At 38.8% G+C, this 23,357-nt stretch overlaps 4 protein-coding genes and 1 non-coding gene across 9 annotated transcripts; 2 read left to right on the forward strand and 3 right to left on the reverse strand.

The window, feature by feature from the left end:
• Nucleotides 1–1,079: 1,079 nt before the first annotated feature.
• On the forward strand, nucleotides 1,080–4,125 carry LOC113690369 (transcription factor TCP4-like). 2 transcript variants are annotated; one of them, XM_027208228.2, is made up of 2 exons: nucleotides 1,080–3,602; nucleotides 3,702–4,125. In XM_027208228.2, exon 1 carries the CDS (start codon nucleotides 2,187–2,189, stop codon nucleotides 3,555–3,557), a length of 1,371 nt encoding a protein of 456 aa, XP_027064029.1. In that variant the 5' UTR covers nucleotides 1,080–2,186; the 3' UTR covers nucleotides 3,558–3,602; nucleotides 3,702–4,125. The 2 variants fall into 2 exon arrangements, with proteins under 2 accessions (XP_027064029.1, XP_027064028.1); XM_027208227.2 differs by having other exon boundaries at nucleotides 1,081–3,602; nucleotides 3,714–4,125.
• Nucleotides 4,126–5,651: 1,526 nt separating this feature from the next.
• LOC113690370 (protein IQ-DOMAIN 10-like) lies at nucleotides 5,652–9,114 on the reverse strand. The gene is made up of 6 exons (XM_027208230.2): nucleotides 8,752–9,114; nucleotides 8,329–8,492; nucleotides 7,678–7,851; nucleotides 6,986–7,213; nucleotides 6,475–6,588; nucleotides 5,652–6,384 (listed from the first exon to the last, which is right to left on the reverse strand). The coding sequence occupies exons 2-6, from the start codon at nucleotides 8,401–8,403 to the stop codon at nucleotides 6,088–6,090; spliced, it is 888 nt and encodes a 295-aa protein (XP_027064031.1). The 5' UTR covers nucleotides 8,404–8,492; nucleotides 8,752–9,114; the 3' UTR covers nucleotides 5,652–6,087.
• TRNAI-UAU (transfer RNA isoleucine (anticodon UAU)) lies at nucleotides 9,104–9,177 on the reverse strand. The gene has a single exon. It is a non-coding gene; the product is annotated as a tRNA-Ile (tRNA).
• A 2,581-nt stretch (nucleotides 9,178–11,758) lies between these two features.
• LOC113689827 (uncharacterized) lies at nucleotides 11,759–14,878 on the forward strand. Of its 3 annotated transcripts, none has more exons than XM_027207619.2 (5): nucleotides 11,759–13,322; nucleotides 13,429–13,545; nucleotides 13,920–14,089; nucleotides 14,173–14,374; nucleotides 14,493–14,878. In XM_027207619.2, exons 1-5 carry the CDS (start codon nucleotides 12,651–12,653, stop codon nucleotides 14,658–14,660), a joined length of 1,329 nt encoding a protein of 442 aa, XP_027063420.1. In that variant the 5' UTR covers nucleotides 11,759–12,650; the 3' UTR covers nucleotides 14,661–14,878. The 3 variants fall into 3 exon arrangements, with proteins under 3 accessions (XP_027063420.1, XP_027063421.1, XP_027063419.1); XM_027207620.2 differs by having other exon boundaries at nucleotides 13,920–14,050; nucleotides 14,167–14,374; XM_027207618.2 differs by having other exon boundaries at nucleotides 11,762–13,322; nucleotides 14,167–14,374.
• A 595-nt stretch (nucleotides 14,879–15,473) lies between these two features.
• LOC113690256 (sodium/calcium exchanger NCL-like) lies at nucleotides 15,474–21,872 on the reverse strand. 2 transcript variants are annotated; one of them, XM_027208094.2, is made up of 7 exons: nucleotides 21,215–21,867; nucleotides 19,893–20,078; nucleotides 18,884–19,065; nucleotides 17,782–17,927; nucleotides 17,394–17,664; nucleotides 17,015–17,317; nucleotides 15,474–16,005 (listed from the first exon to the last, which is right to left on the reverse strand). In XM_027208094.2, exons 1-7 carry the CDS (start codon nucleotides 21,606–21,608, stop codon nucleotides 15,757–15,759), a joined length of 1,731 nt encoding a protein of 576 aa, XP_027063895.1. In that variant the 5' UTR covers nucleotides 21,609–21,867; the 3' UTR covers nucleotides 15,474–15,756. The 2 variants fall into 2 exon arrangements, with proteins under 2 accessions (XP_027063895.1, XP_071907360.1); XM_072051259.1 differs by lacking the exon at nucleotides 17,015–17,317 and having other exon boundaries at nucleotides 21,215–21,872.
• Between the last annotated feature and the right edge of the window lie 1,485 nt (nucleotides 21,873–23,357).

Here is a 23,357-nt window from a genome sequence, read left to right on the forward strand (position 1 = left end):
GTTGTATGGCCATGGTGATGATTTTGCCAAAACCCCGCCAGACAAATCTGAGCCCTCAGCCAAAAGCTGATCATTACTGGTTATTTTTGGCCTCCTCCTTTCATTTCTCATTTTATCTGCCAACAACTTCTTCTTCTTCTTTTTTTTTCAAAAAAAGGTGAAATAGGAAAAGTGTAGTCAATTTTTTTTAATACAGGGAATATTTTAATTTTATCGGATTAATTTTTCTGTATCTGTGCACCGCGACCCTAAGAATATACAAGCGATAGAAAGATAACTCGAACACACGACCTGATTAGACTATTTCAAAACCATCCGATCCAACCCCGAAGTGCAGGAAAGGTGCAGTCAATTGCTATCAGGATTTGGGAATGGGAAATAAATACTAATAAACAATTTGTTCATCAATCTTAAAATATGCTTACTCGAAAAGTGAAGCTAAAATAAAGAGACAGGCTGAAAGAGATGCCAGATACAGTAATCCAGTAAACGAGAAAAAGGTCGGTCGGTTGGGAGAGTGAAATTTGAGAGGAGGGATGGATGATTTTGTTTCTTTTAAGTGAAGCAATAAAGGGGGAGAGAGAAGAAAGGAAAAAAAAAAAAAAAAAAGGAAAGGGAGCCAGAGAAACCACAAAAGCTGTACGAGGTCATTTTCAGGAAGGGGGTGGTGGTGGCATTTGAAGTAATCTATCCCTCTCTATCTATCTTAACATGATAGAATAACTTAGTCGGACTAGCAAGTAAGTAGAATCTAACAAAAACCAAAGCACACATCCCTTTGAACTAACTATAAATAATTCTATAACCAAAACCAAACCCCCAAAACCCCACCATGTAAAATTCCAGCCTGAGACATCCATCCTTTTCTGTATTTAACTAATTAAGCTGAACAAGTTAAAAATAATATAGTCGATTACTACTACTGGACACCGGAGAAGGTGCCAGAGACATGAGGAAATTAGTAGTGTAAAGTAAAAACTAATAAGCCCATTTCAGTTTTAACTAGAAAAAAAAATGAAATGAAAATTTGGAAGTCTGGTACTTGTTGTATCGGCTGTACAAAAACAAGAGGAGAGCAGCACAGCACAGCACAGCAAAGCAAAAACAGCAGAGGAGGGCAGTGATGAGATCACCAATATCTTTAATCTCCTTTCTGACCAAACGCTGCCACTCTTCCCAGTGGCATCAAGAAAGGCTCTTATAGCCAAAAAAACAAGTCACCTTTTTTTTTTTTTTTTGCCCCTTTTTCCTATCCTTCACAGCCCTCCCATTTGCTTATACAGCTGTGTGCCCTGCCCTGCCCTGCCCTGCCCTGCTGTCTCTCTTCTATCAAAAAAAAAAAAAATGAAAACTTTGCAGGAAAATTACTGGGAGGGTTCCTGAATTTGGACTCTCTGCTTCTTCAACCGAAAGGTACAAAAGCAAAATTATCAGTTCTCTCACTGGGTACTGTCTCTCCATAAGTACTTCTTTGCAGTTGCAGTAGTTGTAATAGTTGTTGTACTAGCAGCAGAGATAGAGCAAATACAGCAGGAGCAGCAGAGCAGCAGCAGCAGCAGCCTATATAAATAAAAGCTCTCTGGAAAGGGAAAAAGAAATATAGAGAGATGGGTTAGGCTAAGTGAGAGGGTAGCTTAGCCTTTTGGGTCTAGTATTTTTGAGTTTTTCTTGTGTGGTTGAGGGGTGATGGAATTAGGAAGGTTGAATGGCAGGGCCTTTTGGAAGAGGCAGCAGCAGTATCAGATTTCAGAATTGTGGCAGCAGAAGCAGCATAACAAAGAAGAGGAAAGTAGTGGAGAACAGAGTGAGCAAACAACAACAGCCCACTAAGAATAAAAAGTTTTCTCACCATCAATCAAAAGCTGGAACATCAACAAAAGCATCACAAGGGTCTGAGTCTGGATCCTCAGAGGAATCATCATCCTCATCATTATCCGAACCCAAACCAACCATCCCAAGTCCCTATCTCTGCAGGACGCCAAGAAGAAGACGTGGAAGAAGAGGAAGAACAAGAACAAGAACAAGAACAAGCCCACCAACAATCCCAACTGCTCCTAAACCATCAGCTGCTCTATTTATCAGCAGCACCGCCAGAAACATCCCAGCCACCAAAGAAACGCTCCTACTTCCCTTCTTCGTCTTCAACCGAACCGGAAGACTACGAACATGCGAGATTGCGAGAGAAAATGGGAGAAAATTTTCACCACCACCACCAACTTCAACAGCAGCAGCAGCAGCAACCCACAACCCGCCAAAGTTCTTCAAGACTAAGCGGTTTAAGGAACAGCACTGGGGCCGGCGAGATCGTGGAAGTCCAAGGCGGGCACATTGTGAGGTCTACGGGGCGCAAAGACCGCCACAGCAAGGTCTGCACTGCCAAAGGCCCAAGGGACCGCCGTGTGAGGCTATCTGCCCACACTGCCATTCAATTCTACGATGTCCAAGACCGCCTTGGCTACGACCGCCCCAGTAAAGCTGTCGATTGGCTCATCAAGAAAGCCAAGTCTGCTATTGATGAGCTTGCCGAACTACCTGCTTGGCATCCCACAACTGGTTCAGCGGCAGCAAACACCAGTTTTGAGCAAGACCAACAAGCCCAAAAAAGTCGAGCTGATAATCTTCAAAACCAGCAGCAGCAACATTTAGGCGTCACCCACCATGATGATGTGGTGGGCGCTGCTATTGCTGCTGGCCCTTCTAGTAAAAGGGTAATGCCAATGTTGGGCAGTGAAAATGCCCAACAGGGCTTGCACCAAACTGATAGTGCTGCAAATCCAAGTGGAAATAGCTCGAGTTTTCTGCCTCCTTCTCTGGACTCGGACTCAATTGCTGATACTATCAAGTCCTTTTTCCCAATGGGGGCTTCTGCTGAGGCTAATTCCTCAGCTATGCAATTTCAGAGCTTTCCACCTCCAGATTTGCTCTCAAGAACCAGTAGTCACCCCCAAGATCTGCAGCTTTCTTTGCAGTCATTTCAAGATCCCATTTTGCTCCACCATCACAACCAACAACAAGCTCAGCATCATCAGAACCATCCCACAAGCCAACACCCTGAACAAGCTGAGGCCCTTTTCTCTGGAAATACTCAACTTGGTGGGTATGATGCTGCAGCCTGGTCTGAACACCACCAGCAGCCTGCAGAATTAGGCCGGTTTCATCAGAGACTGAGTGCTTGGAATGCCAGTGGAGACGGTGGTGGTGCAGGAGCAGGAGGATACTTGTTCAATTCGCAGGCGACGCCTCAGCCTTTCCTGCAGCAATTGTTCGGCCAAAACCAGCTTTTTTCTCAGAGGGGACCCCTTCAGTCCATTAATACACCTTCAATTCGTGCTTGGATGGATCCATCAGCTATATCCATCGCCACTGCAGATCATCACATTCCACACCATCAGGCAGTGCTGCCAATTTATCCATCATCGATATCTGGCATTGGATTTGCCCCTGGAGTAGGCGGATTCTCAGGGTTCCGCATTCCTGCACGAATTCAAGGTGAAGAAGAGGAGCACGATGGCATATCAGACAAGCCATCCTCTGCTTCCTCAGATTCTCGCCATTGAGTTAGCTCAAAACAACTGCAATTTCCCTCTCTTTTTGCATTACAGGTAAATTTTCCTCGAATTCAATAATTTGATTGCAGATAATGCTGATTAAGTTGATATAAAGATTGAATCTTTTTGAAAAGGTTATACTGCTACATTAAGCTTAATTTGCAGGAGTTAAATTGCCGTTGCGGTGGGCAATCTTGGAGTTCCAAGTTTTCAGCTTTGTCGCTGCTAGAGCTTCAAAATTGCTGCAATTGGAGCAGAGAGAATTCAGTGAGTTTAACTCAATAATGGCGCCTACCACGGGAAGAAGAATTCTGAGTGTAGTTTCAGGTTTTTCAATCCCGGTTTAGCATGCTATGTTAAATTTGTTTAACTTCCCAGCTTTGGCTTCATGTTTAAACGAGCTCTTGTAGCTCAACTTTGTTAAGTTATTTGGAATTTGCTTTGTGTCTGTTGGTTTTGTGGTCATGTTTGCTTCAGTTTCTCTTTATGAACTAGAATTGCTGAAAATGTTCCAATGTGTTCGATGAATATGTTCATGTGACGCCTTAGAGCGAATTTCAGATTGCTGTTGCTGTCATGTTTGTCACTGTTTGCTTAAATTTCTGTTTATGAATTAGACCTGCTGAACAAGTTCTACTGTCTTTGATGAATACGTTCATGTCACACCCTAGAGCATATCCGACTACCATAACTAGCATTTTGTTTTCTATGATAACAAGGCAATCCAAGAGAGGTGAAAGGATGGATGAGTTTGCATGTATTTGGGCTTGTTCTTGCTTTCTCAACTCGAAAAAGGTGGACAATTAACGAATGGGGTTGGTCAATTCATCATGCAGATGAAACAGTCCTTTCTATTAAAAAAAAAAAGGTTCTTTCTTGGCAATTTGATGCAATACAGCTTTGTAATGCATTATTTCATGCTCCAGCAACTTCCTTAACCCACAAAGAGAATTGATAGAATGACTGATCTTTTACATCTCTATCGATGCTGGAAGTTTTGGGAGCATTGCAAGACAGGTCATTTTCAATGCACAGCGGAGTCATTAAGAGTCAAGAGTACCTGGCTACTGCAGATAGCTGAGCATACAATTCAATTTGCTTCGAAGTTTTGTATCTTTTACAGTCATTCTGGCACAATGATTCTCATTAATTTCGTCTTACAAGCCATTGAGCCTTTCTGGTATAGATTGACCGCATTGAATGAGTCCCAAAATATCCTTTTTAGCAGCAAGTGATTTGAGGAGAGGTGTTGAAAGCCTTTAATTTGTCGAGTCCATTTACGATTACTCGAAAAAGTGAATATTAATTTAGACGTTTTAGCTGTTGCTTTCACTGCAGGATCTGCAGGATCTAGATTGTGTAAGAGGGAGGTGGATTTGAATCATAGTTGTAGGTCCGTCAAGGTTGGTTTAGCATCAAAGTCAGATTATTGAGGAATCTAAGGTAATGTTCTGTAATTAAAGGGTGCGGTAGATGGATGAAATGAGGGAACAGAAGCTGTGGGGCCAAGTGAAGGTCAGCTGCATGAGGAATTGAGGAACCTAGCAATTATTATGGGTGAAATGAGGTGACGAAGCTCAATTATGGAAAGATATAGAGATGGATGCCACCAAATTGTAGTATTTGGCACGGTTCATGGTCCCCTACATCTGCCAAATCTCTGTGCCTCATAAAAATCTCAAAATTTCGCTGGAATTTCGTTTTCTTTTGGGGAAAAGGAAGAAAAATGTAGGACTTGGCTGCTGTTAAGATGGTGACAATTGCTCATGGTTGTTGGTACTTCTTTATGGTCGATGAGTACTATACAGGAGGGTGTGTACCTCATTTGGATTTGCAGAATATATGTGATTATGTAGATTGAGATATTATTTGAGAGATTATGTAGATTGAGAAAAGGGCAGTTCGTATTAGCAAAGACCCTCAAATGTTATTAGTTCTTCTTCATAAAATACCCTCAAACGCTGTTGGAGAGGTGATGTTTGGTACTCGTTTGCAGCCACTGAATGGAAACGCGACAGTAAGTGGTACGGGATTCTATGTGCTGAATTTATTAGTCGGATCGTACTGCTTTTAGGTTCTTAAATGAAATATGGACAACATAAATAATGCGAAAAGAGCTATCTTTTCCATTGGGTTGGACCATTAATCAGGTAAAAACAGGGCATGAAATTAATTTATCCATCCTCCCACGGACCCAAAACACCTGATTATTGCAGAAGTATCTATCAGTCGAACAAATGTTTGTACGCTAGTACACACTTATTGTATACTCGATCCAGGTCATGTATGAATATCTCACAAAACGACGTAAAATATCATCATCGACATAATTAGCAATATAGTAGTATATAATAGTAATGTAGGATTATCTCAACAGGTCTTCCCTTTGTTCTGTACAGAAATGATGGGCCGTTTTCTTCAATTTCGTCGCACACCAAGCCAGAATAGAATAATTTACGCAGAACCGGTATTGTAACTTCTTCTTCTTCTTCTTTTTTTGGTTTTTTGGCCCCCTGTTCTGAATCATTGATTGGCTCTTTTAAGTTTTTTGGCTAGCTTGCTTCTCGATAATATGGTCAGGGAGTTGTCTTGCCTGATGCAAACCTTTCCCGTTGAATAAAGAGGGTTTAACTGCGACAACGAGTTTCATGGCAGCAGGGCTTGTGGTTTTCCATACTTTGTCTCCCTGCTTGGAATGAACTTTCTTTGAGTTGGCTGGAACTCTGGTTTCCCATGGACGAACTGCTATCCACCTCTCTTTCCAGCTCCATCCCCAGCTATCTTTTCCGAGATCATAATAAGCCTGGCCAAAGTAGTGGCTAGAATTCGCCCTCCACTACAAAATGAGATAATAGTTTTGTTGTTATTAACTCGAGCCAATGCCGTTCAGGAACAAAGATCATTTTGATGGATTTTAGCAGCTTGCCTGATGAGAAAAGGCATAAGCCATGGCACGTTCCCTTTTAACAGCTGCAACTTCTCTTTGTTGTATCCTTTGGAGAATTTCTTCCATGGTTTCAGAGCCACCACACCAGTCAACCTGTTATTATTAGAATGATACAACCATTACTGGTAGATAATGTCAAGTTACTATTCCTATCAGGTGGCATTGGTGATGCATATTTCGCAAGCATCGTCAACAGCATTCTCTTGGCTCCTCAAAAGCAAAGCACATAGTACATGGTTGCCAAATTTCGGGACTCGAAATTCAAAATATGCATAAGGGTCCCTTTATTAGGCCGTTATATAACACAAGCAAGACATGATGATAATGGATTCAGGGCCTTCTGTTCTGGCAAGAGACAAGAGACACAGATCACATTGATTCACAATTTAATGAGCTCTGCAGTCCGTACTGGAAACAATGAATAAGGGGCCATTCAAATTCAATTGGATGGCAACTGATAGTTAGCTGGACTGAGAACTGTGTTCGTTACCTCTAGTTCCTGAAGCTTAGCCTCAAGTTTCAGCCTGTTTTCTTGCTTCTTCTGCTGTATTCGGTTTTCGTTGACCATCCCTTGTCTACGAGCTTTAATCTCAGCTTGCATTTTGTTCCAAAAATGTATATGGATCAGAGCCGAAGATGCTTGCTTTTCGGCGGTCAAAGCAGCTATAGCACCTCTGCATCTTCCTATTGCTCTTAGTCGATGTACCGCTTTCCTTGCCTACATTACATTGTAAAGTTGAAAAGGGTTAATAGCAAAATGCACCCCAAAGCATGCATAATTTTCCGATTGCTTTCCTCATTCTCATTGTCTAGTTGGATCAACACACGTCTGCTGAACCTTTCAATTTTGCTAATATGATACAATTAACCTTTGCAAAACCAAATTGAATTGAGATGTATCGTTTTAGAGATGCACACGTCACAAAAATATGTACCCGTTGAGGGTGTGTTTCATAATTAATTTACAAATAGAAACAAAAGTTCACTACAATTATAGCCTCAAATTGTCGCCAATGATGCAATCACGATTGATTATTAGGGATGTAAACGAGTCTAATTAAGCCAAATACTCTAGCGTTCAAGTTTATTTAATTATTTTAATGAACTTGAAATTTTGTTCATTTCCATGATAGAGAGAAAAAGAAATATAATGATAATAATAAGGCTTTAAAGTACACTTGCCACATATCTCCTGAAGGCAGTCTGAATTCTAGTGGCCGCAGTATCCTCTGTAATTCCCCTCCTTCTGGACCTCTTACTTGACGATCCATTTGTGATAGCCAGAGCCGTGGACTCTTTACCAGAGAGATACCTCCACATGGACCCATTTGCTTTTCGGGCCGACGCAGATTTTCCCTGTTTCAAACAATTTCATATTCTAGATGTGAGAAAAGAATATAGAGTCCAAGACCCAAAGGGAGTGAGCCCAATAAGCAGCCAATTAAAGGACTTTTTTACTCATGTGGGGTGTTTGGGGGGGTTTGGAGAAGTAATTTTATGGGATGGTGTTGAAAAATTTTACTATAGCAGCACATATAAATTACTTTTATTATAAATATTTTTTGAAATATTGTATGGATGTGATATTTTTTGAATTATTTTTATTTATGTATTACTGTAATATAGTACTTAAAAATTTTATTTTTGAAAAAATGGCCAATCCAAACAGTAGTTTTGTTTTTCTAGTGAAGAAAGTACCTCGCTAATAGTGAGGGAAAAAAAATTATGGGTATTTTTTGAAATAATAGTAGTATAGTACTTTTTTAGGTTCTAAACAAGAAGTTCCAACTTGTTTGGAGATATAGAACAATAATGATTGGGTAGAAAAGTTACCTTTCCGTGTTTAGATCCGTCTTCCTTCACTTTCTTTAAGCTAATAAATGTTTTAAACCAATCACCTGATCCCATACTTGACTTGATCAGAGGCTTCTCAATCCCTGAATTCAGTTTCGGATTGTTCCCACTACGAAGCAGGAAAAAAAGGGAAGATTTTGTTGCTGTTGAGAAGCAACAAAATTAGATGGGGAAAAAAAAATGATGCAATTTGATGGGAAGTTAGAAGCAGGACGGAGTTAAGCTAGCTGCAAGAGTATTTTTACTCTCCAGAAAGAAGTAAAGAATGGTGAGTTATAAGAAAAATATGCTGATGCGAGAGGAGAAACATTGAATGAATACTTGGCAAAAAGAAGAAGAAAAAAATTAGAACTGCATGGGGTAAAATTTGACAAGCCAACTAGATTGAAGGTGTTGTGTGACCTGTAAGAAGCTCAGCTGTCACCAAAGAGGGTGGCCGGAATAAGGTAGCACATAGTATTCAGTTGGCAGTCCAGTTCAATCAATTATGTGATTCAATTGCTTCCGATGGCCTTTCTTCTTCTTCTTCTTTTGTCATTGACCTACCCAAAAGTGGTAGTAGGATCAGAGTTTTGGTGACAAAATCATACAGATCGTTATTTGGTATCCGGACCAAACTAGCAAATAAAATGAAGGAAGCAATCTTCTGAGCCTTATAAAAAACTATCTATTTTTTTCCTTGCAACTTCTTGGAGAAAACCAAGAGACCAACAAATTTGGTTCCAATGGACCTCAATCAAAATTGGTCACGCTATGGTCCCGGCGAGGCTCGAACTCGCGACCTCCGGCTCATAAGACCAGCGCTCTAACCAACTGAGCTACGGGACCACGTGTTGTCAGATGTGTAATGTCCAAAATTAAATGAGTGATATATCATGTCCAAAATTTAAATTGAACGCCAACCAAAGATGAGGAAAACCGTGTTGGTTCATGACATGGTAGCACACAGATCATATTATTATGCTCCAACCCCCCCCAAAAAAAAAGAAGACAAATAAAAGTTAGCCCACAGATTGATAAAGTTAAGGCTTTTTTTTGCAAAAAAAAAAAAAAAAAACTTAAATTAGCACCCAAGTAACCTATGCCAAAAAAGTTGCCTCAAAGAAAGCCAAAGGCGTTACATCAAGACGATATATTCAAAACCAAAACTTACACTACAAAGATCTGATATTTATTTGTGCACTTACCATAATTTCCCTTTTAGGAGGGACAATGAGGAGAGGAGGTGAAGGTTGCACAAAAGGGTAAGTGCATTTGTTTGGCCAAGTTTCAAAGATTTCAGATTTGTCAAAGAGGAATGGCCAACAAATTGAAATCCTAATCCAAGTCGTTGAAAAAGATGGATTGGCCTTCTTCAATTGCTTTCGTTCTAGCCCTTCTTCTTCAATAATTTTCTTCTTCTTCTTCTTTTCTTTTCCTTGTGTGTGTGTGTGTGTGTGATTTCCCACACATGACTTTAATGAATGTAGCATAATATAATAACTATTCTTTTTTTTTTTCCCCTTGCATCATTAGATTTTGAATTTAAAAAAAAAAATCAAATCTAAGTGATTTTCTACTAAAATCGCATCTAAGCCATAATAGATGATGGTCCATGCTCTTTGTTTTAGTAGTAGAGTATCTGGTTTTTCCCTTTCGTGTATATTTCTTTCCATGTTCTTCCAAGTGATTTTACTCAGAGCCTTTTATTTAACTGAGAAAAGGAATGGCAATCAAATTATACTAGTTTGTGACCAGGCATGCTCCTTAATTTCCTCAAAAAAAAACCCTGAAGGGATTTCATCCTCATCATTGGATCCCCTCATAAAAAGTTTTTGCAGTATTCAAAACCTACCAAACAAGAGAAATTGTATAGGAAACAAAATAAGAGAATGGCAAAAATCCCACTAAAGATTTGCCACTGTTCTAATCAATTGTTCAAGAAAACTAACATGAAGAACAGCCAAAAAAAAAAAAGAGAGAGACAGAGAATCTTCAGAAATAGATGCTCTTTAAATCTTGTACATGTAACAAGATCTTGGATGCACAAATGACAATGGAGTTGGTGTCAATGTCATGGAGGCTCCACCGTCCTGTCCTGGTGGCGATGGATGGCCCTCTTCCGGATGCTACAAATTAAAATGTTTTCTTTTCTTTTCTTTTCTTTTCAATAAGTTAGAGGCAGTTTGTTGAGACTAAGGTGGGACCATTCTGAAAGCCAAATCCATTGGCACATAAAAGCTAGCGGAGATTTGGTGATGTTTTCAGTTATCTTGACCTCTGAAATGATTCCTTCTTTTTTTTTTTTTCCAAAAAAAAAAGATTGATAATACTCAAGTAAAACTGCTGAATCTAAAGCCAGTTGTTGTTGTCACTCACCAGGATTTTGTTGCAGGAACATATAGATTGGACCAGGGATAAATATTTGATAACTCGGGTTTAAATGCTAATGTAGGTTCTTATACTTATTAGCCCTTTTGTCTACGATCTTTTCTTTTTAGACTTGTCTAGGCCAAAAATTTTCACATCCCACAACCACAATCCTGATTCAGAAATTCAAGGGGTGTATATTTGTATGAAATAGCAGTTTGGATTCTTTTCTAAAGAGAATGGATTTTTTTTTTCTTTGTATGAACCTGGCAAAAATCAAGAAGAAGATTTTCATTCTCAAGGCGTTAGATTATATCCAACCCTTTTTTGACTTAGATAAACCACAATCAAATACTACTATATCTCGTTGGACAACGTAGAGATCGCATGAATCTCCTTTTGGGCTGTCGCTTTTAAGTTCGACCTTTTTTTGAAATGTTAGCAAACTTATCATACTCTTATCAACCAGAAAAAAAAAAGCCGGAGAAAAGTACAAATGAATGCGCTCGTCCCCAATCCCCACCGATGATGTAATGGCTATATGATTTCCGGAAAATCCAACCTCTTTTCTAGAAAGACTTGAAAACTTTTAATCAATTCCAGTAAATTTGCGACATGCCAACTGTTGATTCAAAGCATTCTAAGAAAGAAAATCAATTAATATTTATTCCGACTATTGATGACAGCAAAAATGTTCCAACTTACCAAAAAATTTGTACCATGTAAAATAAATTTACAGCCGGACGATTATTTCTTAATTCTAGCTTTAATTAAAGAATTATGGCTTCAGAACTCAACCTATCTAGATACTTGCCCCCGGGGGGGGGGGGGAATTAAATCTTGTAAATACTAGAGATTTTGTAATTATGAACATAATAAGTTTTCTCTTGTTGGTGAATTGCACTGCATGCATAGATTTTAGATTTATAATAGTGTGTGTGTATATATATATATGATTACCCACTCGAATATGGACCCACATTTTGACGTGTAGGATGGAAAGTAAATTTAAAAAAAAAAAAAACAAAGGGTAAAGGAATGTGGAAGAATTACAAATTGGAAGGAAAGTCTTAAGATAGGAAGATCCAGCGAGCACAATTAAGTGGCTGCTGCAGTGGTGTGGTATCTATAGCTCAGAGAAAGTACCTTCTTGAGAGTCGGTCTAGGAACAAAAGGAGGAGTGGAGCGAGGATTTGGGCGACTAATTAGACTAAGAATGTGAAAAGAGACCATGCATTAGATTTGGCATTATTATTATTTTCTCCTCTGTGAAACGAGCAAAAGAAAATATCGACAAATATGGGTTCTTTTGTTGTTGTTGTAGTAGTAGCAGTTGTAGTCCCAGTAGTACTCGACTTTTTGTTAAAAATCCCAGAAACATATTTAGCTAAATTGTCTTTGAGATCTGTCTCTCAGACACTACCAACTGGGTTTTGAGAAAAATCCGAAGCTTTCAGATTCTCTCCGTTCTCAAAAAGCCTTTTTCTCTCTCTGTCTACGCACATAAAGGGAAGATGTGCTGTAAGTAAATAGAAAAACATTTCATTTTTTTTTTTTCAAAAAAGTTGTGATCTTTGCTGAATTTTGGGGAAGTTCTTGTTTCCATATAAGTAGCCGGTCATAACTCCATGACCTGCGAGATTATATGCAATCTATTTATGCAGATTTTGTTTCTTTCTTGGTTCTTCTCACTGTTTGTGGGTTTGTTTTAATTTGTCAAGATTTTCCATTTTCTCTGCTCTCTCTCTCTCTCTCTTTTTTCTTTCTAAGATTCTGTGTATCTCAAGAATATGGGGCGTTGATTTATATGCCAAATGGGGATTGGATGGTCTATGTATAAAAGGGGATGGGTTTTTTTTTCTTTTTTTATTTTGTGGGTTCTCTTTAAAATTTGCTCAGTACTACTACTATCAATGACTCTGAAATGATCTTTTGTATGGCTGACCACAACCATGGCTCAAGAAGACCATGGCCAAAAGTATAGCAATAGTAGTAGTGGTGGTGGGGCAAGTGGCAGTGGTAATATTGGTGGTGGTGGTGGTACTAGCGGTAGATCTCAGAAGAAGATGAAACAGAAGAAAGTCCCACAAAGAGGGTTAGGTGTTGCCCAGCTCGAGAAGATTAGATTGGAGGAACAGCAGAAAAAAGGGGCAGTTTTACAAGCTGCCAATGTATTGCCACCTAATCAGATTATATCGCCTAGTAATTCTTCTCCATGTTTAGCTGCTCAATGCCCCGCATTTAGGCCTAGTATTTCTTCTTGTCATTCGGTGCCTTTGCCACCGCCATCACCCAGTGATCTTCCTTCGCCGAATTCTTTGTTTAGGCCAACCCCATCAATCCCGAGTGTTGATATTATGCATACAAACTCTGTTCCACTGCCGAAACCGTTCAACGTTGAAGGAGGAGGTGAGATAGGATGGTCCGCTGTCCCTGCTCTGCCTAAAGTGTGGAACGGTGAATTTAGTACTGATGGGGAGAGTCAGAGGTTGGATCATCTTGGATTCGTGTACCGGTCCAATGCGAATTTGCCTTTTGATTCCAGCAATCCCACTCCCTTTTTGTCCCTCCCAAATGTGTTGCAAAGATCACAACAATTTCAGCCACCATCTTCTTCATCGATGGTTGGTGAAGCTCTTTGTTGTTTTTTTTGACATCTGCGTTAGTAATCAGCTGTTGTATTTGTCTTTGGAGGGATCATTTAGGAAAATGATTTGTTGGTAATTGCAGGTGAATATCTCATCAGCGATTTCATCATCACCTATACTGAATTTCCAGATGGAGCCCCCTTCAAACCAAAATTTTTGTGCGAGCAACTACACACCTTTGTGGCCAGATGAAGAGAAGGTAATAGTTTTCTTTCCTTTATTCAATGAACTGTTGAAAATAGATTCTTTGGGTTTTTGAAATCAAGCGGAATATGTCAACATCTAGTAATGAGATTCCCAGGACAGCTTTCTTAGTTGTTCTAGATTTTTAGTTTGTTTTGCTACTGAAATTCTGTATTTTAGTGTTGATTGCACCTGTGATGTGTGAACAAATTGAGTAAAGTTTTCCTCTTTTGCCAAATTGAGTAACTGAATGTAATGTTCCTCCTGTTTGCACATTAGAATCATTCCGTCTAGGTTTATGGCGTTTCTGTTTTGCTATTACTTTTCTTAGTTCAGTCCTATGTTTCATATGTAGATGATTGTAATCCTTTTATGATGTAATTAATGTAGATGATTGGCATGAAGAGGCCATATCCCTTCTCTATGGAAACTCCACCAGCCCCTGCTTTTCACTTCAGATATCCTCCTTGCTACGTTGCTCCCATACCACGATTAGATGAACCTGCTTCATGCAGCAACAGGTGCACCGCCACTACTGAACCAGAATTTCCAGTTACCAGGTCTACCTTGATCTAGCATAATATTTCCTGCGTCAGTCAAAAGTTACTACTATATTCTGACAGTATCCTTGTATCAGTTTCAGAGAAGGCCCTTCAAGATCAAGCACCCAGGCTGAAACAACCCATAAGGAAGTGAACATCAGACAAAATGGAGGCCTGGATGGAGATTTTCTTACATTGGCGCCTCCAGCAGCTGTTGCCCCAAATTTGAATTCACAGTACAGGCATTTTTTATCGAATTCAGGGCCCCAGAGCTTATCTGAATTGGGATCTCAGCCAAGCCAAGTAAGAAACCCGAGGACCTAGATCATACTACTTAGTGGCTTCTTTTGGGTTTCTCCTTCAGTTTTTATGGTCTCAAGTTGATCGTCTTTGAATAGTTTGCGTTCGTCATATATTGCAGGGAAGCAGTGACGATACCATCCAAGGCCAAGGGTCGAGCAAATCAATGCGGCCGCCTTTCTTTAGCTTCTTCCCTGCAGCTAAGAAGCAGGTTGGCCAGGTGGCAGCCCCAGCAGACAACTGCAATGGTGAAGTAGGAGAAAATGTTGATCTTAGTTTGAGGCTATAGATGCCATCCCTGGTTTTTTGCTGAATCGCAACTGTAGGCCATTTTGCCCTGCTCTGCTCTTTGATATGGCTATTCATTTCTTGCAGCGATTGTTAGTGCCTTGTTGATGGATCACCTGGTACAGAAGAAATCTACTCTTCCAAGTAGTAATTCGACTTCCATATGTTTAAGGCACGTTGATAGACAAAAGAATGAAGATAGTTTTGCATGTGGTTCCACATCTCGAGTTTTTAATTTCTACGCAATGGAAGTTTGGTGGTTCTGCTGACTTGGATCTTTTTTGGGGGGGCTTTTGGTGGGGTGGAAGTTTGGATGGCTTCCAAGTAGTTTTATCCCACCAGCTCCTCCAATGAAGTGAAAACAGATGAAAGTAATTTTAAATAGGAGAAAAAGAGAGTATCATGCCTTCTACTGTTCTACAGAAAGCTTTTAATCAACTTCTTCCCCCGCCCCCCATCCCTTCTTCCGACCTCCCCAAGGCCAAAATTATCCAATTAGGTTGTAGTAGAAAGTGTCGAGGATATATTTGAGGTCATATGAAAACATTGAGCCTGTAAGTTACTACTCATTCTCATAATCATTGTGTTTTTACTCTTCTCAGATTGCAGTGCTTTGACTCTAGCTAGTGTTTATAATTACATTAAACCAAAGGTTTAGCGTTCTCTGTACTATAAATTATAATAGTTTACAATAGTAGGAATATGGTAAAGACGTTTAAAAACATCCTAAAAGCACATTATACTACTACTTCTCCAAATCGACTTTTTCAGCTTAGAATATGTTGAAATACTTGGAAGGCAAAACCAAGAGCGATACCTCAAAATATCTTACAACTTTAATACAAAAGGTCAAAACTCAGTCTACACGACCGAAAAATGCCAATAAAAAGTAGGCAATCCAAATACAAAGAGGGGAGGAGGCAATGCCGGTACAGCTGTTCATATAGAGAGTAAAAAAGACATTCCTACATCATCATATTAATTCCCGGTGTGTGTGTTTGTGATCAGGATCCAAAAAAAGTCACTCAGGTAGTACAATATTTAAACCCAGACTTCTCGTCAATTTAAGAGCCAAACGAGGGTACCAGCCCGACAATCTATGACCAACCGAAAACATAGTCAAGAACGTAAACAAGTGCCAGGGAAAATGGGTACAGCAGGAAAGCTATCAGACTGGTCCAAAGAGGAAATGTAGTGCGAAGACTGCCGAAGATTCCCATGACGATGCAAACGATCAAGATAACCAACACTTCAGATGAGAAGTCCCACGTCAGGCCTCTAGCGTATACAAGGGCCAAAAAGACTGATAGACACAACACGTTGTTCATAGTCACAGCTCCATACAACTGCAAGGACAGAATAAGTTTGAGATCAGAATTATCAAGTAGGATCTGAAATAAAAGAGCTGCACATAAAGCCGAATTTCGGTCAGAAGATATTTGGACAACTTTTGTAGGGGCGTGCTACCAAAAGGAAAATGAAATACCAGAGACAGGTCACAAAGAAGGGAATAAGATAAAAAAAAACCAAGAAAGATCAACGAAGTCAACTTCAGCACCCACAAAAGTATCAAGAATAGACTTGGGATTGATCTACCAGTAATAGACTTGTAAGTATCAAAAATACCATGAAAAGTTTTTCAGCAAGACAGCACGCAACTTTTCAGCAAGACAGCAACAGTTGCGTGCTTGGGATTCAAAAACAAATAAATAAATAAATAAATAATAAAGGAAAGGAGGGGGAAGAAGAAGAAAGAGGTGACTGTTGTGAGGTTGGTGAGCATTTGTTCCAATATTGAACCCTCTTTTCACCTTTTGGAGACCCCCCCCCCCCCTCTCACCAAAAACAGAAAAATCAAGAAGAAAAGCTTGAAGCTTGAAGGAATACACTATCAGTAGGGATGGCCATGCATTTGATGCAATATAAACTATCTGCTTGCAATGGCTGCCTGTATCTAGCATTCATAGCCTCATAATGTCTGAAGCCTGGTGCGAGAATAGACAGGACTATCCTTAATCATTAGAATTTAATAGAAAGCACTCTTTTCTAAAAAATTGTAGAGAATGTCCATACTGATTGAGCCACTTCGAAAACAAAACCATAAACCAGACACAAGCTGGCAAGGAGCCCCGCCCCCATCCCATTAATCAATCCCTTTTCCAGCACCTCAGTTTTTAACCTTGTAATTGCCCAGAGCATGTTATGGGTATGCTAGGAAACATCTGCAATTAATTGCTCTTCTTCTTTTATGGGGGAGGAAGAGGGGTAGGTCGGGGAGGGACGTAAGAATGCACCTTCATATAGGACAAAAGTTGTAAAATATCAAAATAAGAAACAACAAATGGAAAATCAGACCTCTGAAAATGTCAAAGAAGCAGATCTTAGCTTCTTGCGGGTGGCAAATATAATTGCTGATACTGCCTCACTAGAGTTGGTTGCCAGTGGCAGTGCAATGAATGAGATGAAAAAAGAAGGAATACTTGTAGCACTTGAAAAATTATCAACAGCGTCAACCAAGGGATCCGCAAATACAGCGGCAATAACAGTCCCCAATAACAACAGTAATACAGCCTTAATTGTGGTCCACCGGGGGTTGTCAACACCCTCAACAATTTCATCACTCTGCTCCCCTAAAAAGTAATGTTCTCTCTTTGTTTGCTGCAAAAATGTCTCAATAGTGTCATAATCATTTTGGAGATCAAGCTCCCTGGTCAAAGCCGGAAAAAGCACATACCTCATGAAAATCTTCCAAATACTTCATTGTACCAGGACCAGCCTGAGAAGCTCTGGAACCCTTGGCTTCATCAAGCCATCTTGAAATACCATAAGAAAATTCATCGAAACTAATTAGAGAATCTCGAGACGTGTCAAAATCCTTCATCACCTTCTCTACGGCATCATTCTCATCCAGATTTATCTCTTCAAAGCGGATTCCTATGACCAGTGCTCTTAATTCAGAAGAAGAGAGGTATCCATCTTTATCCTCATCAATTGTGTTAAAAAGCCTGGTTCATAAATCAAGCCAGAAAGAAAATGGACAATGAATCAAAGATGTTTAGCCATTGAAAGGTGTACAGAATGCTGAATAACTAAAAATCAGCTGCAGCAGAAGCATCACATACTTTTCTAAGACCTCCATATTAATTGTCCCGTCATCATTACAAAGCCTCCCTAAGGCTCGCATTTTCAAATGGTTCAGAATGCCTGAAATCACACGCTTATGCTTTGTGAATGCTAGCCGTCTCCTCTGTATCCAAGGCTGAAACACCTGCAAAGCTCCGTTTGAGGAAAAAGGAAATAGAATCAGGTATTCAAGATAAAGACATCATTTCAAAGTGGAGAGAGAGAGAGACAGAGAGACAAAGAGACAGACAGACTGAAGCAGCAATGATGAAGACTATCTCAAGTGTCATTAAACATGCAGCAAAAGCAATTGAGTACTGCTCTCCAAAGAGTCAGAGATTCCTACCTTCCAGTAATGTTTCAAGTTAAAATAAAAAGGGGCTGATACTAGCATTTGTAAGCTACAATTTCATTTAAAATATCTTTCTTCGCTTTTCAAATATGATTTTACCTTAACTTCTACTGACGCATTTTCATTAAATTTTCCTTTTTTTTTAATAAAATAAACACCCTTGAATGCTTTCACACCATATATGTATGTATGTATGTAACAATGACTTATTTACACTTCTCTCGAATAATATATAAATATAAATCACCCGAGAACAGACGATATCTTGGCTACAACTATCATACTGATGCACTACTGCAGAATTATTAAATTCAAGACACAAATTGCTCCTAACATACAATTTCATTGCGTAGCGTTAGGATATACCAAGTCTCCAATAGCATAGCATCCTAAAAGAAATCAGTATGTTGGGAAAGCCTACTGTATAGAGACAAGAAGCTGCTAATATGCACTGTGGTCTTAGGCATGTTAAGCTTGCTTTGCACCCAATCCAGAGTATTAATTACTATGCACTCACAACAAGGGTGACCATCGAATGCATTCATGACAAGGGTGACAATTAAGTTTTTTTGCATCATAAGACAATTCAAAGTGTAAAGTTTGCACAAAAGTTCAAGATTTTTGCACTCTCAAGTACACACAAAGATGCACTATCTTTCTTGACCAAGCAAGGATGTAGAGGAGAACTGCTAGCATGCAGTCATACCCCAACCCTCTCCTGCCATAGAAAATAGGAAGAAGAAAACTACCTGATATAGGCAATAGGAAATCAGAAGTGCAACGGAGACAATAAGAGCAATCAAGACCGCTAAGTGTCTTCCAGAATTTGACTTGAGCATTTGAGGTAGTTGGACTACTAAAAATGGGAGCACAGAAACAGCCATGATGATTGCAGCATAGCATGTCCAGATATCAGTACTGACACCAGAGCCTGCATGTATAAATAAATTCAAAGAAAATCAAATACAGCACCATCTCACACTCAATGACCTATTTGGGAGGATTACTTCTGAAGCCACATCAAAGCTGATGAAATGATACTAGAGGAGCATAACAGCTGCTAATTTTGACAAAAAGTCGCATTATAGCAAGCCTAAAGAGTCAGGAAAACTATTGAAAACATACTCCTTATAGACCTTAACTACATTTCTGTTTTCACATATGAGTTCAAATTTCCAAAATACAGCAAAATCAAATGTAGTTAAAATAAGCCAAAAACAGAAAACAACATATCATCTTCCAAACCTCACTTCAACATAATTTGCTACATTTGATGTTAAACACGCCCAATAAGGCAATCCACAAGAAAAAAGAAACTCCTATTTCGACACCAACTCTTCCTCCACTTTATGGAAAAAGTTCAATGTACATAACATTTAGAGCAGCTAATGAATGGCTCAAGCAAACATGAATCCCTCCACAGGCTCATTGGAATGGACATGCACAAATGGACTCTCTCTCGATCTCACTCACACACTGAGACAAGCAGCTTTATAGTTACAAATGTGTAAACACCCCCCCCCCCCGGGAGGGGGGGTGTAATCTGGCGCAGCAAAATGCTAATCAAATTAACAATCTTGAATGAGTGCAGATTCTAGCTTAGCATTACAAACTTCTGCATGCATTGCCTGCGATTCAGTAACTTAGTCTAATTTACTTATCAAGAAAATAAATACAACATAGCATTCTTCAAAAGTAAGTAGGAAGCCTTCCTTAACATGCCAGTAGAAGGAAAGCATGAGAGCCCAAGAGACATACCAGTCAAGCTGAATCCTTTTGTATCCTGTAAATCTTTGGCAACATGGTTCTCTATGTCACACTTGCCTACAGTAACACACGCACCCCATATAACCGTGAGAAGCATGACTGTTGAGCCAGCTAGCAAGCCTATTCCAACTGAGACCTGGCTTTGAGCAGTTTCAGCGCTTCCAGATAGCCCAGATACTTAAAAAGGCAAAAAAAAAAAAAAAAAAAAAGACAAAAGGAGATTGACAAGAAAAAAGTATAAATCAATACAGGTATGAATTAATAATGGCTTTTGGAAGACATGAATAGTGTCACAATAATTGACAAGGAAAAGGTGCTGTAGAGATCACAAATACTTATGCAGCACTTATTGGTGGAAGACCTGAAAGCTCAAAACATAACATGAAGGACTTTTCATTAGTTAAAGACACCAAGAGAAAACAATGTTCAGTGATTACTTGAGACAGTTGAGGTAAGAAGCGCAACAACCCTTGTAATCAAAAAATAACCATGGCAATTAAGTTCTTATCCACTTCATCATGATTACCTCTGTTTACACGCTTATCAGATTTTTCAAACTATCCTTCAACTTTGCAAATGTTTTGCACCAATATCCAAGATGCAATTTCAATAAGAAAGAGAAACCTCCATTTATTAATGAGTGCATCTAAAGAATTCACTTCAGAACTTCCTTCAACCTGAAATCTAAGTTTCACATCTCACAAGTTAACGGCTGCCAAACATTCGAGTCATTTACATAACCAAAAGCAACTGCTGCATGTGGTCTGCCAAACATTCAGTTCAGATCATGTTATTGTAGTATAACATGAATACAATGCTTAAACTTTGTCAAGATTTCACATCTCCAAAGCAAGTTTTATCCTTTATTCCTTTTGACTCTCAATCAAACCAGCAGTTAGCACCCAAGTCATCATAATTAAAAATAAAAACACAAAACAGGGGGGGGGGGAACAAACGAGGATCAGAATTCAGTATTTTCCACCACCACGCTCCTAAAAAAATTTTTTTTTTTTAAATACAAACAAACTTTCCCTCATAGAGTGACAAGCAACTCGATAACCAGCTTTTAGACCCACGATATAACTTTGAATCCTTGAACTATCCTTTATCCTTCCACACTTCTCAAAGCAAATAAACACCAAATCATTTCCCAAAAATTACAAAGTATAAAGAACTCCAGATCACCAACATAAAAAAAGTAGCAAGTCAATAAAAGGAACGGAATAAATAAATAAATAAACAAAAGTTGTGATTTTCGCAATAAATTTTTTTAAAAAAAAAGTGACGAAAAGAAACACAGTAAGAATTGTTACCGAGAATGAGCATAGCATCAGGAAGAGCACCAAGAATAGGAAGAAAGAGTCCGCCGATAAGACCAGGACCGAGTATTTCCAGCAGAAGCTCACTCCCGCTGGAAAGAAAAGTTGCCGCGAGAAACATGAGATAGCCGTAGATCACAATTAAGAAGAGGTTTCCAAGTACAGTGGTGGTGCACGGCATGAATCCGTAGGTCTGCTCACACGTCTCCTCCGCAGCTGAAAACATCCGGATAACCGGCGAAAACCGCTGCTGCTCCTGCTGACTGTGGACCCCATCCAACACGAGATCTGAACCGTCGTCACCGATGAAACGACCGCACGCTATACCGCAGAGTATCAGGCAGATGAAAAGCGTGAGAGAAATTGAAGGCCTGTGTTTTCGAGCCATGGTTTAAGGGAGAACGAAGCCCCTGATGTCTTTTGACTATATATTATATACACATAAATAAATATTATTATTACTCCTACATATAAAAATGTTAGATATATCTATCCCTATCTATCTATATATGGTGGTGTGTAATTTTGTGAATGTATGTGTCGGAAAGTGTGAGTGTGCATTACTATTATTTAGTGTGTGAAATGTGTGTGAGATCCGTGTTGGGAAGCGAGGAGTTTACGTGGACGTTGGACTGACTCCTGGGGAAGACGATTGGCATTATCAGGTTTAATTAAAGAGAGAGCAGTGGGGGTAGGAATGTTAATTACTTTCCTAGCATATTCAACTTGTGCAATTTTATATGTATCTCTCCATATTTGTCCACTGAGTATCCTCAAGTAGACAATTCAGCCTATTTGTTTAAGTATTATTATTACGAGTAAATCTTATAGTGTAGACTGACGATACATACATTATCACGATTCTTGTCATATATTATCACGGTTAGATATATGATACATATGTAAAATTTGAGTTTCAAATTCAAATTCGCATTATATATCATGCATTGAAAATATATACGCTGTCAGTGTATTGAAAATTAATTCTATTATTATATGGTTCTCTTGATGGGATTCTTAAGAGTTGTATGTAACATTTGTTAGGCAAAATTTGAAGAAGATGCAAAAAAAAAAAAAGAAAACTTTACATTAATGTTAAAATTAATTTTTAAAATTTTTTTTTTTGCAGAGAGATAAAACAAGCATATTATTCATAGTGTGTGAAATGAATTAAATATTTCGTTGATGGTCTCCTCCACCTCCTATCAGCAGCAGGGAAAAAGAAGAAGAACAAAAGTCAACTAATAAGCACCTTCTTTGAATCATACTGGAAAGTTACCGTCCATAGAAAAGATCAAACAAGGAAGTCTCTTGCTCCCATAGAAAAAAGAAGAAGAAGAAGAAGAAGAAGAAAAGAACGGTGACAGAGACAGGAAAGTCAATAATGACGTGAATTGTTATTTTGCTTATTCATAAATAAATGATTTTAATTGTCATCCAATTTGAGCAAATGATGAAAAACGTCAGTTATAGATTACTAAGGGCATGTTTGTTCTCAAATGTATAACTAGAAAAACAATTATATAGATAATAACAAAAAAAGATTCTTTTGAAAAGCAAGGCTTCCGTGGTTGTCCTTTTATGAGGTGGCGATCCGATATTTTCCTTTCCGCGCCGCGTTGTGACAACTCCCCAGAGGAATCGCAGTCATTTGTTATTATGATTTCATGCAATTCAATTCATTTGTTGTGATTCTCAGTATAATTTTCTACGTACAATTTTAATAATAAGATGATAATCGTAATTTTGTTAAATGAGTTAATAAAATTTATCTTTACACCAAAATGATAGTAATATTTTTATAGTATTAAATATGAATATATATTATCGATGTATATATTATTATCATTAAATATATGATACATGTGCAAAATTTAAATTTGAAATTCAAAATTTGCTCATGTATCATCCGTAATAATGCATACACTGACTGACAATCTGTATAAAATTTACTCATTAAATATTTGTACAAATAACTCGACTGAATGAAACAAAAGTCCCTGGATTGACAAAAATTAGTCTGACAACGCTGGGATACTCCCTGGATTGACAACAAAAAAAAAAAAAAAAAGAAAAAGAAACAAAGTTCAACTGGGGATGACTGATCCTTTGCCATGTGGAGCATGATGAGGAAGCC

The sequence above is a fragment of the Coffea arabica genome, chromosome 5c (assembly GCF_036785885.1).
Source record: "Coffea arabica cultivar ET-39 chromosome 5c, Coffea Arabica ET-39 HiFi, whole genome shotgun sequence".
NCBI classification, from domain to species: domain Eukaryota; kingdom Viridiplantae; phylum Streptophyta; class Magnoliopsida; order Gentianales; family Rubiaceae; genus Coffea; species Coffea arabica.